A 13,493-nucleotide genomic window follows, 5' to 3' on the forward strand; every position below is an offset into this window, starting at 1 on the left:
GGGCCATGCATGCGCAGTAGGGAGGAGACAAGGTTTTTTTTCTGAGAGGCGGAAAAAAGTAGCAATTATCGCTAGTTTGGTTACAAAAGTAACGAAGATACCGATATAAATTTAAATAAGTAGCAGATGGCCGATAACCCGATTTTGTTATCAGCGATAAAGTATCGCGATAACGCCCAGCTGTGGTCTGCACCTTGTGCGTCGTCTGCAAACCCGCTGGTGGTCACCTCCCCAGCAGAGTGAGCAGACGCACCACGTGTGCCCCATCCCTAAGTCACTACCCGCGGGCAAATGGCAGGACCTTCAGCATCATTTGTGTTAAGTGAGTACGTGAGTTTGCTTGAGAATGCTGCGAAGCTATATACATCGAAAAAGTCAGTGCTTTTGGAGGAGGAGACTGGTAGACTGGCTGTCTAGCTGGCCGGCTGGCTGTCGGGTTGACTGGTGTGCCAGGTTGCCTGGTGGGTTGATTGGCTGGCTGATTGGTAAAGTGACTGTCTGTCTAACTTACCAACTGGATGGCTGGCTGGTTGACTGGGTGACTGACTTACTGGCTGATTGGTTGGCTGCTTGACTGGCTGATTGGTTGGCTGCTTGACTGGCTGATTGGTTGGTTGGCTGACTGTCTGGCTGGTCGGTTGACTGGCTGGCCCTCTGCCTGGCCAATCTGTTGCTGACCAGTGATGCCCAGGTAGGCAGCACAGGCAGGCAAACAGGTGAGGGCAAGTGACGACAGGTGAGGGCAGGTGACGGCAAGTCACCTTACACTACGCACTCTCGGTCACTTCCCTGTGTACACTTATATACTCCAACCAGCACTGAGCTCTGTCCCTCTGTGCACTTTGCCTCCACTGAATTTCCTTTCCTATTTTCTTCCCCTGCTTGAGCGCCGCCATGCGTGTTTACCTCCGCCAGCTCATGTAAATCCCGTTCCAGAGTAATCCTCCGCCACACAATAAGCTAGGGGACCCGGGGCAATACCTAAATGAGTGTTACCTCATGTAATAATCTGATCAGTCTTGCCTGTAATATTTACCTCTGACAAAATGAGCACTGCAGAGTCGAGATGAAGCAGACGGCCGCCAGTTTTCCCTCCTCACAGCTGCTATCCACTTTCCCCTCTCTTCTGGATTCGCTGGAAATCTATAAAATGACACAGCATCTCTCCCGTGTCGGTTAGAACATCCAACCGCGCAGCATACGTATCCCATGACGAACACACAGAGCACTTGTTTAGCTGCCACCAAGGTTTGCTTTGATAAGTGGCCACCACCACTGACCACCAAGATGGCCGTGCAGGTCCGCGCTACCCCCGTACCCCCACTGATGACGTCAGCTGCAAAACCTCTATACCAGCCCGGCTGCCATTTGCATTGTTTACAAACCACACAACCACACCCATACAACAAACAGCTGCATGCCGCGTGTCACCAGAACCGTGTGAATTGTCTTGCCTAGTTCTCTGTCATAACCTACGAGTGATGGTGGGAATAATATGCTTATTCACTTCATTCAGTGGAGAGAGAGAGAGAGAGAGAGAGAGAGAGAGAGAGAGAGAGAGAATATCCATATCACCGAGATATCCACTCAGGCACTCAGTCTCAGCCTCACTCGTGTGAGGAAGAAATGAGGGACACCATGAGCGGCTGGCTAGTATTGGTACCGGTACCGAGCAGTCTGGTACCAGTACCGTACCGTATAGCTGGTACCGTTAGTACCGGTACTGGTACCGGTACCTGCCCACCCCTATTGTTGAGTAGCGTGGCAGTGTGGGTACTGTATTGTTGTTCAAGTGGCGCACGGGAAGAACTGAGCTCAGCTGTGTGGCCACGGCGCCGTGTGAGTCCAGTTGCGTGAGACATCTGGTGGCCACTCCATAAAATATCGCGTATAAGTGAAAAAAACTTGTAAATTAAACATTTATTTGGATTTTGGACCCCGCGTTATTTCAAAAACGCGTAAACCAAACTCGCGTAAATCGAGAAAGATACGAAGGGAGAGGGAGAGAGATAGAGGAGAGGGGAGGAGGGAGAAAGAGGGAAAGCATGCATCTCATTCTCTCTCTCTCTCTCTCTCTCTCTCACACACACACACACACACCCTGGAGGGGGGAGGTAGAAGGAAGGAAGGAAGGAAGGAAGGAAGAATGAAAGAGAACAGAGACAGTGGGGGGAGGGTCAGGGAGGGGAGGCCGCATCCTTGAGCCGAGGGGGTGGTGAGATAAGCACCCACTACCCAGCCACTTGGCAACTCAAAGGAAGAGGAGCTCAACAACTCCACACATATATCATTTCTTTCCCATTATTTTTGTTATTTTCTGTTAGAATTGATTGTTGCTGTCAAGTACAAATGCCCATAAGACACGCTTAGGTTATTACACTATAATAACATTGAAAGTCAAGTAAGACACCGTATCATATACGGAGTCTCTAGGTAGAGTCAGAACAGAATACGGGATCACTCAGCACCAACTAAAACAAAATGTCTAAATGTAGTAATAAAAATGCCAACATAGGCTTCGCCGTCAGGACACCGACGTTGGCGTCACTGTATAGAAAGGGTTAAAAACCAATGCGATGAAAAATAGCCGAATCCTAAGGAGTTGAAGGGTAAAAAGTGAAAGAAAATGTTTGTACTAGTTTATTCAACTCTGGTTTTTGCACATTTGTACTTACATTATTGTTACAATTTTAAGCTAGTGTGATACAGAATTTTTCAGAAAGACGATGGTGGTCTTAGTTTTCCTTAACCCTCTCATGCACGATGACGCGTTTGGCGTCATCAAAGGAAAAAGGTCCTGGCGCACGATGACGCGAAACGCGTCATAAAAGTTAAAAAATTGATTAAAAATTTAGTTTTCGGTGGCCAAATCTGGAGCGAGCATTGTTTGTAAGTTTTTTTGGTAACATATATATGCAACTTTCTAAGGAGCGTAAATGAGGAGCGTGGAGCGATTTTTAGTTGTTAGCCTACTCTGACGGGAGAGGAAAAAATACAGTTTTCTTGGTGTAACTCAGGAACTAATAGGCGTATGAAGATTTTGAGGATACCACATGAATCAAAACATATATTTGGCTAAAAAAGTTGGCCCACAAAATTTCGAGATAGCAAGTGGGGAAGAATTGGTACTTAGGATTTATTGTCTACAATACTCTATAGGGAGACTTGAAACGAGTTTCTATTGTTTATATATATTTTTTCCTCTAATTTTATTTGCGCATGTTCTAGTACAAGTCTTTATGAAGCCTTTGATACCAAATTTATTGGGGTACGATATATCTGTGATGGTAAAATACGTACTGGAATGTAGAGTTTCGCGGCGGCAAAAAAAGGCTGGTCGGGCCGGAGAGATGCATGGTGAGTGGAAGAGAAACTTACTGGAAACTTACTGTGTGCAAGAGGGCTAATAATGATTGGTGGGGTCAGGAAACTGGGTGGGAGTGAGGTGTGTGAAGTCATCGGTTTTGGATGAATCAGGCACACTCATTGCTGCCATGGCGAGCCACTGGCATCACTATGCAGCATTATAGGGGATGCACGCTCTAATATGTAACTCTGTGATGAGTAGTCAACCAAGTACAGTACCCTCTCGAGTTTCACGCTATCCGAGTTTCGCGGTTGTCCTAAATTCTTACCATCCCGACTTTCGTGCATTATCACCCCGAGTTTCGCGTTGCTTTGACACATACGGGTCACGCCTACTTACCATCGGCGTCACGCACGCAACCTTTAAAGGTAGTATCACACTGGATGTTTTACTCCAAACATTGTGGCTATGGCAAGAGAGAGAGAGAGAGAGAGAGAGAGAGAGAGAGAGAGAGAGAGAGAGAGAGAGAGAGAGAGAACGGGTCGTTTTGAAGCCGCAGTTGAAGGCGGCTGCCTTACGATTGGCTGACTGTTCTGAAAACACGCTTATGATTCGCTGGGAGTCCGATGACGCCATTGCCGACGCTCACCCTATCAGCGGCTTCACTGCCATAAGGCGATGTCACAATGGCTAATTTCGTCCAACCGTTGGGGCTACGGGCTATGCCCGTACGCCCAGCCGGGAGCGAGTTCACGGTTATCCGTGTGTTGGTGTCACACAGGGCTTTTTTCTTCCCACCGAGTTGGCGCCAGCTAGGGCAACTGGCAACTCTAACTTTTCCGGGTGTGTGTCACACACGCATACCTGTTAAGCTACTGTGGTGTCTTGCCGTAAGATTTTGCGTTAGAGACCATAAGTTTGTGTATAAAACTGTAATTAAACCATAAGAAAACTGTATTTTTTTGTCATTCAATATTTATTTGTTTCGAAACAAATGCAGAATGAAAACACAATGTAAACACATGACACAGTATGAACACCACATAATGAAAAACTACTGTTTACAAAGGTTCTTGTAAACAGTACTGTTTTTCATTATGTGGTGTTCATACCGTGTAATGTGTTTACATTGTGTACAACAGTACAACAAAGAGCATCAGTGAGCTGCAGTGAACCTACCGCACCCATGGTGGGTAGGGCAGGAGAGCAAGTGAGTGACGTGCCCGTTCCGACGGACTCAAGCAGGGTGCATGAGGTACCTCCTCCTCCTCCCCCCAGCCAATCATAAGGCTTCATCTGTGGCTTTAAAATGACCCGTTCGCTTTTCCTGTTTTCTTCCTTTTTCCAAGGTACGTTTTTGAGATAACAAGGGAGTAAAGGAGGAAAAAAATTGGGCTCTGGGGCGGGCAGCATGAGCCAATTAAAATGGCGCCACTATAAACAGTTGCCTTAGCCATGGCGGGCTCAAGGCCGACCATCAGGCCCAGATGGATAATCTACCGGTGCCATAGCCCACATGTAAAAAATAAAAAATAAAAAATCCATGGGTCGGAGCAGATAAGTGCTTTTTCAGTGTTTTCAATACCTTGAGTTTCGCGATCCTCGATCCTTGAAGCAAGCGCGAAACTAGAGAGGGTACTGAAGTCTGGTAAAGGGTGTTTACAGCACCACTAACATGACTACTGTAAGAATGAAGGAGCAGGGTGGCGGCTGGGTAAACGGTTCAGCAGGAACGCTTTAGCCGGCCACAAGAGTGCTCATGAAAACTTGTGGGTACCCAAATCTTTAACTTGATAGTATCCATGGGCTACCCCTTGGATGTTGAAATCCCTGGATGTTAAATCCATGGATTTAACATCCATATTTATCCATATTTAGCATGAATCTTTGGTAAAACAAACAATAATAATTCAGTTTTCAAATTAAACTTAAATAATTGTATTCTTTTTGGCATGAATTTTTGGTAAACAGATAGTAATAAAAATTGAGGTTGCAAATTAAATTCAAACAATTCTATGCTATTTGGCACGAACATTTTGTAAAAAAAAATATTGAGGTCCCAAATTAAACTTGAATGATGTCCTATATGGCACAAAATCTTGGCAAACAAATAATAGTAACTTACTAACCAAATTCCAATTATTCAATTATTACAATACTTAACATTCTGTACATATTTAGTAGCTGCTGTAAAGAGCATCAACACCACCATACATTGCATATAAACAACAAAGGGAGGCTCCTATCTGTCTTGAATTTTCTTACACTCATTTTCTTATGACTGAACACATTTTGATATTCCATAACCTCCCTGCACACACAAAGCATGGTCAAAAACACAATTAATCATAAGCTGGAGACCAAGAATAACAAAAGACAGGAAAAAAATGAAAACAAATTAAAGGTAAACTGTTTTCCTTCATCAATATTAGAGCTAAAGTAATATTTGTAAAGCTATCTGAATACCCATAGAAACGTTCGTACATTAGGGTCACATGTACGGTGCCTCTCCAGCTCACACTTTCATAATTATTATTGTTATTTTTGTTATTATTATTATTATTATTATTGGTATTATTATTATTATTATTATTATTATTATTATTATTATTATTATTATTATTATTTCATTATATTAATATTTTCCTATTATTATATAATTATTAGTATTATCATTATTATTATTATTATTACAATTATCATCATCATCATCATATTATTATTATTATTATTGTTATTGTTATTGTTATTATTATTATTATTGTTAATATTAATATAAATTATTTTTTCCTTTTATTTTAGGTGCTGCCTATAGCACTGGTAGACACTCTTGAGTGGCCTCTTGGATGACCCCTCTGATAGTGGCACAAGCGAATTTTATTACTAGTGGCCGCTGCAATGTATGACTCTTGCTCTGGCCCATACTGCCCCTGGTGCTCCACTTGAATGAAGTCACTGAAGTTAGAGTTGGTTGAAGATCTGGACAGCATGTGGGTAACTTTCCGCCACTTGGTGATGGTTGAAAATTGTCGGCATTCTTTGGTGGGACTTGAACCTAGGACCTCAGACTTACCATGCAAGCATGCTGACCACTTGCCCACTTTCAAGTAGTAGTAGTAGTAGTAGTAGTAGTAGTGGTGGTGGTGGTAGTACCAGCACCTCTTTGTAGTAGTTTTGAAATAGTAGTAAGTGCTTTCCTTAGGCTTATTGCGCTATTTATCTACCCATCTCTTCTCAACGTGTCACTTTTTTTTTTTTTTTTTTTTTTTTTTTAGTCTCCGCCTATTGCGCCGACAGGCTTGCTTGAGGGGCCTGGATGGTATTCAGCCCCAGCCCATCATGGCGCAGGCAAGTGTTTATCGTGGCACCATCTTCTCTTGGCTCATGCTGCCCCCCGGAACTCGTTCTTGATTCTTACACGGTTTCCTCTAGAGTCCGGGTTGATGGGTGGTCTTCAGGACAGCATGTGGGTAGTTTTAAGCCACTTGGCGGTGACTGAAAAATCCGAGGTGGGGATTCGAACTCGTGTCGTCCATCACGTGGTGAATGTGGGGCCAGCACGCTTCCACTTCAGCCACCGCCTACCCTACTTATCATCAATCTTTCTTTGATTTCTTTTCCACTCTGTTTATTAGCTTTCTTCTCTCTTTCATTTGATCACAGCGATGTGACGGAATACAAACATTACAGTAAACATTTTTTTAGCCAAGGCTAGCTCTCATGCAAATATCTGAACAAGGCCAGCCACATATACTGTATTTCCTGTCATATAAGATGCAATTTTTTCAATAAAGAAGATTGAAAAAATCACCATGCATCTTATACCCCGATGGTTAGTTTTTGGTAGGCCTAGGGGTTATTGTTACTGGTGCGAAACCAGCACCCAAAACACCTCCGTTTGACACAATAGTTCTCAGATGTCCCCAGAATGAAATATACCGTATTTTGCAGGGTGTAACGATTCATGTAAATAATGAATATAGTAATCCCTCGCCATATCGTGGTTCACTTATCGCGGTCTCGCTGTATCGCGGCTTTTTAAATTGTAAATATTTAGTTTTGTATCACGGATTTTTTGCTATATCGCGGGATTTTGCAGTATAGGGGTATTTTCATATATTTATTATTTTACTTATTTTGCAGTAAAAGAAGCATTTTCTAGCCTAAAAAATTGTAAACAGTATAAAAAAGAAAAGAAAATATTATTAACAACATTAAAAGAATATTGGATTGAAATAAAATATGTTGTGTACAGCAGATGAGTAGACAAAGACTCGCACGTATGTAAAACGCAGCTACGGCCGCTTCCGCTTGAGCTAGTTTGCCCATGTGTGATCGTACACGGCACACTATTGGCTGATGGATGGAAGGCGACCAACCAGAGCCCTGTGTTCTGTATCCTGAGCGCTGATTGGCTCAGCGACCGTAGCATTTGTTGGTTCGTCAGTGGTTAGCTCGGAGACAAAGGGAGAGTGTGTTACAGCTTGCTACCGTTAAATGCTCGAGAAGTTGGCAGTGAGGACCCAGACAGGATGAGGCAATGACTACACTTGAACAAAACTCAAGTCCTAAACTTGCTCAACATGATTACTCCAAGCTTATCTAGTTTCGTGGAACTCTTTGCGATGCTGGAACAAACACATGGAGAGCTACTGAACCAAACAGCTGATACGCTCTTCTTCTTCTTGTAACCACAACTTACTGACCACACGAGTAACCGACATGTTGGTGACTGAGTTTCTGACTAGAATTTCGATGAATTTCCCGTGAAATGTAGCCGACTTTGAATCTCTCGAGAAACTAGTGGTTGGGTGACCTTGTTCACACAGGCTGAGTCGAGATTCACAGAGATATGCGTGCTTATATAAGTAAAACTATATAAATAATAAAATAAATATACGGTCGCTATTTCGCAGATTTTCGCCTATCGCGGGGGGTTCTGGAACCTAACCTCCGCGATAAACGAGGGATTACTGTAGTGTGATGCAATAGAAAAAGAAAGTATGAATAAGCAGATGAGAGGAGGAGGACCTATGAAGCGATAAACCCATACAGGTTACAAGAAGACGCTCCACACATGGGAGCCGAGGAGCGGAGTGAACACGAAACAAATCTGGCACGGCACGCCAGTCACCAGTGTGCTAGGTACCTTGGTGGTGATGGTTCAAGTAGCTATTTCACGGGAACAATATTGGTGGAGCAGGGTGCTGCCTGATGTGACTGCTTGGCGACTGTGGGGCAGACTTGGGTGGACTAGTCTGGAGGTATTTCTGCTGTACAGCGGCCTGGTCAGTTGACATTTTCTGATACATTTTTGAAAGAATGGATATCCGTGGATGACTAGAGGGTTTATTGTAAACGCGATTTTGTTTCTCATTGTAAAAATAACTACGTACATTAAAACATAATATGATTGACTTAAATTAATGAAAATCTATTTCTACTTGAAATTGTAGGTATAGGGTCCCTGAAAGTCAAGATCAAAACCAAGATTGCCCATCGAGCATAGCATCCCATGTGATAAGTTCCCTCATTGGCTCAGTAGCTCAGCGAAAATTACTGCCTGCACACTGCGCAGTGAGTGAATCTACCAACCAACCAGTGGTGGGCACCGATCACTTTTTTGATGTTCCTCTCGCTGACCGCTCCTCACTCCCCTCCCTGCCCGCTCCTCACTCCTCTCCCTGCCCGCTCCTCACTCCCCTCCCTGCCCGCTCCTCACTCCTCTCCCTGCCCGCTCCTCACTCCCCTCCTGCCCGCCTCACCTCCTCTCCTGCCCGCCTCCTCACTCCCTCCTGCCCGCCTCCTCACTCCTCTCCTGCCCGCCTCCTCCTCCTCCTGCCCGCTCCTCACTCCTCTCCCTGCCCGCTCCTCACTCCTCTCCCTGCCCGCTCCTCACTCCTCTCCCTGCCCGCTCCTCACTCCTCTCCCTGCCCGCTCCTCACTCCTCTCCCTGCCCGCTCCTCACTCCCCTCCCTGCCCGCTCCTCACTCCTCTCACTCCTCTCCCTCCTCCTCCTCGCCTCCCCTCCCCTGCCCGCCTCCTCACTCCTCCCTGCCCGCTCCTCACCTCCTCCTGCCCGCCTCCCTCACTCCTCCCCTCCCCCTCCCCCTCCCCTGCCCGCCTCCTCACTCCTCCCTGCCCGCTCCTCCTCCTCTCGCTGCCCTCCTCCTCCTCCTCTCCCCTGCCCGCCTCCTCACTCCCTCCTGCCCGCCTCCCTCACCTCCCTGCCCGCCTCCTCCCTCTCCTGCCCGCTCCTCACTCCTCTCCCTGCCCGCTCCTCACTCCTCCCTGCCCGCCTCACTCCTCCCCTGCCCGCTCCTCACCTCCTCCCTGCCCCTCCTCCCCCTCCCTGCCCTCCTCCCCCCCTCCCTGCCCACTCCTCACTCCTCTCCTGCCCGCCTCCTCACCTCACTCCTCCCTGCCCCTCCTCCTCCCCCTCCCTGCCCGCCTCCTCCCTCCTCCCCCTCCCTGCCCGCCTCCTCCTCCCCTCCCTGCCCGCCTCCTCACCCTCTCCTCCCCGCCTCCTCCTCCCTGCCCGCCTCCCTCACCTCCTGCCTCCCCTCCCTGCCCGCCTCCTCCTCCTCTCCTCCTGCCCGCCTCCTCACTCCTCTCCCTGCCCGCCTCACCTCCTCCCTGCTGCCTCCTCACCCTCTCCCTGCCCGCTCCTCACTCCTCCTCCTGCCCGCTCCTCCTCCCTCTCCCTCACCCGCTCCTCCTCCTCCTCTCCCTGCCGCTCCCTCCCTCCTCCCTCCCGCTCCTCCTCACCTCTCCCTGCCCGCTCCCTCCTCCTCTCCCTGCCCGCTCCTCACCTCTCCCCTGCTCCTCCTCCTCTCCTCTGCCCGCTCCTCCTCCTCCTCTCCCTGCCCTCCTCCCTCACCTCCCTCCTGCCCGCCTCCTCCTCCTCTCCTGCCCGCTCCCTCACTCCTCCCTGCCCGCTCCTCCTCCTCTCCCCTGCCCCTCCTCCTCCACTCCCTCTCCCCTCCCTCCTCCTCCTCCCTCTCCCCTGCCCGCCTCCTCCTCTCCTGCCCGCCTCCTCACTCCTCTCGCTGCTCCCTCCTCCTCTGCTGCCTCACTCTCCTCCTGCCCTGCCTCCCTCACCCTCCTCTCCCTGCCCGCCTCCTCCTCTCCTGCTGCCTCCCTCACTCCTCTCCCTGCCCGCTCCTCACTCCTCTCCCTGCCCGCTCCTCACTCCTCTCCCTGCCCGCTCCTCACTCCTCTCCCTGCCCGCTCCTCACTCCTCTCCCTGCCCGCTCCTCACTCCTCTCCCTGCCCACTCCTCACTCCTCTCCCTGCCCGCTCCTCACTCCTCTCGCTGCCCGCTCCTCACTCCTCTCCCTGCCCGCTCCTCACTCCTCTCGCTGCCCGCTCCTCACTCCTCTCCCTGCCCCCTCCTCACTCCTCTTGCTGCCCGCTCCTAACTGCGAGGGGTCACGGGGTCACGCGCTCCCCGCTCCTCGTTCCCATCCACGTGGATTGTGTTACGCTCTGCAGACATCTTTAGTACTCGCCGCTTGTTACAAAGTGTTGTTAGCCAAATGATTTGGCGATCTGTGCGCTGAATGCTGACTACTGTACTGTGTGCTGTGAGCTGACTGTGCTGTGCTTGTGCTGCTGCTGTGGCACTAAGTCTGTGTACTGACTCTGAGGTGTGTGCTGATTCTGTGTGCTGATTGTTGTGCCGTGTTGCTGTGCGCTGAGTCTGTGAGCTGTCTACAGTACCGTATGCTGTGTGCTGTGTGCCATGAGCTGATAGTTTTGCGAATGACGTTGTGCCTCGCAGAAAGGAAACATGGAAACATGGAAATGCAGGCAACAGAAAGCCTATTGGCTCATTACGAGGTTGCCTGGTTTGGTGATTAATCTGCTCGACAGCCACTTTGGGCCTGGGGAGCAGATGAAAGCACCTCGACATTGAGGAGCAGATGAAAAGCACCTCGATATTGAGGAGCAGATACAAGAACATAGAAATACAGGGAGACTGGAAGAGGACGAGTGGCCTACACAGGGCAGCCCCAGAATCCCCCCTAATACTCACGATGGGTGAGGTGTAGTTTCAGGGGCACAGGTGGAGGCTTGATCCTCGTTTTACCGGCGGTACTAGGCACGCACCAGTAACCTGTCACCTTACTGCACCCACACCTCACTCCACCTGTCATGCGGACATTAACTGTTGCGTTACTCTATTGTTGACTTACGCTACTTGCAAGCTAGGTTGTGGGGGAGAATTATATGATTATAGGTTGAGGTCTTGCTGCAATCTGTCTGAAAACATGCACCTCAATATTCAGTTCACTCCTGACGCAGCGAAGTGACGGTCGATTCTATATTTGAAGGAGTTGATGGTATTTGCATTTACTGCTTCTGAAGGAATATTGTTCCAGTGATGAATGACTCGGTTTGAAAAGAAACTCCTTCCGATGTCTTTGTTACATCGACTCGACTGAGTGGGTAAGCCGTTCTTGTTCTTAGGTTGGTTTGCAGTTCAAAGAATTTTTAGTAATCTAAAAACGGATGGAAGTTTTTCAGATACTTGAAGGCTTGAATCATATCCCCTCGCAGGCGTCTTTTCTCCAATGTAAAGAGATTGAGTCGCTTGAGTCGTTCCTCGTACGGTTGAGCCCTTAAGGTTGGAATCATCTTTGTGGCGTGTCGTTGAATCCTTTCCAATAAATCAATGTCCTTTCTGTAATTAGGAGACTAGAACTGTACTGCATACTCGAGGTGCGGTCATACCATGGAATTATACAAGGCTAGCATCACGTCTGGCGTTTTACACTCGAAGTTCCTCGCTATGAACCCGAGCATAGTGTTGGCTTTGTTGTAGGCTCTTTTACAGTGATTCGCGTGTTTCAGGTCACTGCTGATAGTGACTCCAAGATCCTTTTCCTCCTGCATTGCTTGCAGAGGTTTCCCATTCATGATGCATGTGTGGTTACTATTTCATGACTTTGCATTTGTCAACATTAAAGGACATTTGCCATTTTTCTGACCATTCAATAATGTGATTGAGGTTTTTCTGAATGATTTTGCAGTCGGTCTTTGTGAGGGTCTTTCCACCCACCTTGGTGTTATCAGCAAATTTCGATATTGTTGATTTCAATCCTGATTCGAGGTCGTTTGCCCTTAATTTTACTACCTCTCCCCTGGATCTACCTTTTCAACATAGCGATCTGTAAACATTTATACACATACAGTCAAACCTCACCATTTGGGCACATATGGGCAGTCTGAAGGTGCGCAAATGGCGAACTTAATAACCTATGGGGAAAAATACATATGGGCGGTCACGGCCCAAAATCCTCCTTCCATAAAAAATTTTTTAAAAACTGGTCTGCTGGCAGGAAACACGTCATACTCATGGCCAATCTCTCGCTTTTTTCTTCGACTGTCCACTTTCTTAATCACTTCCACCTGTGCTATGGTCATCATCGTTTTTTTCCGGGGTATAGGCTTCGATGACGCTGCGTGCAGGTGGTGCAAGGGTGAGGCAGAAAACATCGAATAATTGCAGTCACCACAAGACGAAGAGAGGCGATCGGGTTATGGCGGGAAATGACATATTGTGTACGTTGGCAGTGTTCTCCACTGGCAGCAGAAGGCGTGCGGGTGGTAGACAGCTGTAGCGCGCCAGCGGACACCATTTTGCTGCCAGAACAGCTAGTAAACGTCCTCAGAAGATGAACGGATGCCATTTTGCTGCCAAAACAGCTAGTAAACGTCCTCAGAAGATGAACGGATGCCATTTTGCTGCCAAAACAGCTAGTAAACGCCCTCAGAAGATGAACGGATGCCATTTTGCTGCCAAAACAGCTAGTAAACGCCCTCAGAAGATGAACGGATGCCATTTTGCTGCCAAAACAGCTAGTAAACGCCCTCAGAAGATGAACGGATGCCATTTTGCTGCCAAAACAGCTAGTAAACGTCCTCAGAAGATGAACGGATGCCATTTTGCTGCCAGAACAGCTAGTAAACGCCCTCAGAAGGTGAACGGATGCCATTTTGCTGCCAGAACAGCTAGTAAACGCCCTCAGAAGGTGAACGGATGCCATTTTGCTGCCAAAACAGCTAGTAAACGCCCTCAGAAGATGAACGGATGCCATTTTGCTGCCAAAACAGCTAGTAAACGCCCTCAGAAGATGAACGGATGCCATTTTGCTGCCAAAACAGCTAGTAAACGTCCTCA

The 13,493-nt window shown here is 47.8% G+C and overlaps 1 protein-coding gene across 3 annotated transcripts in view; it reads left to right on the forward strand.

The window, feature by feature from the left end:
• The first annotated feature begins 6,090 nt into the window (after positions 1 to 6,090).
• Positions 6,091 to 13,493, forward strand: part of LOC127003196 (6-phosphofructo-2-kinase/fructose-2,6-bisphosphatase-like) — a 145,680-nt gene continuing 138,277 nt past the window's right edge. For 2 of the 3 annotated variants that reach the window (XM_050869559.1, XM_050869561.1), the window contains exon 1: positions 6,091 to 6,297. In XM_050869559.1, the coding sequence (XP_050725516.1) occupies positions 6,254 to 6,297 (44 nt within the window). In that variant the 5' untranslated portion in view covers positions 6,091 to 6,253. Of the gene's footprint in view, positions 6,302 to 13,493 lie in introns of all 3 variants that reach the window. The other variant, XM_050869560.1, reaches the window with a different exon arrangement.

Source organism: Eriocheir sinensis, chromosome 25, assembly GCF_024679095.1.
Source record: "Eriocheir sinensis breed Jianghai 21 chromosome 25, ASM2467909v1, whole genome shotgun sequence".
Lineage (NCBI taxonomy): Eukaryota > Metazoa > Arthropoda > Malacostraca > Decapoda > Varunidae > Eriocheir > Eriocheir sinensis.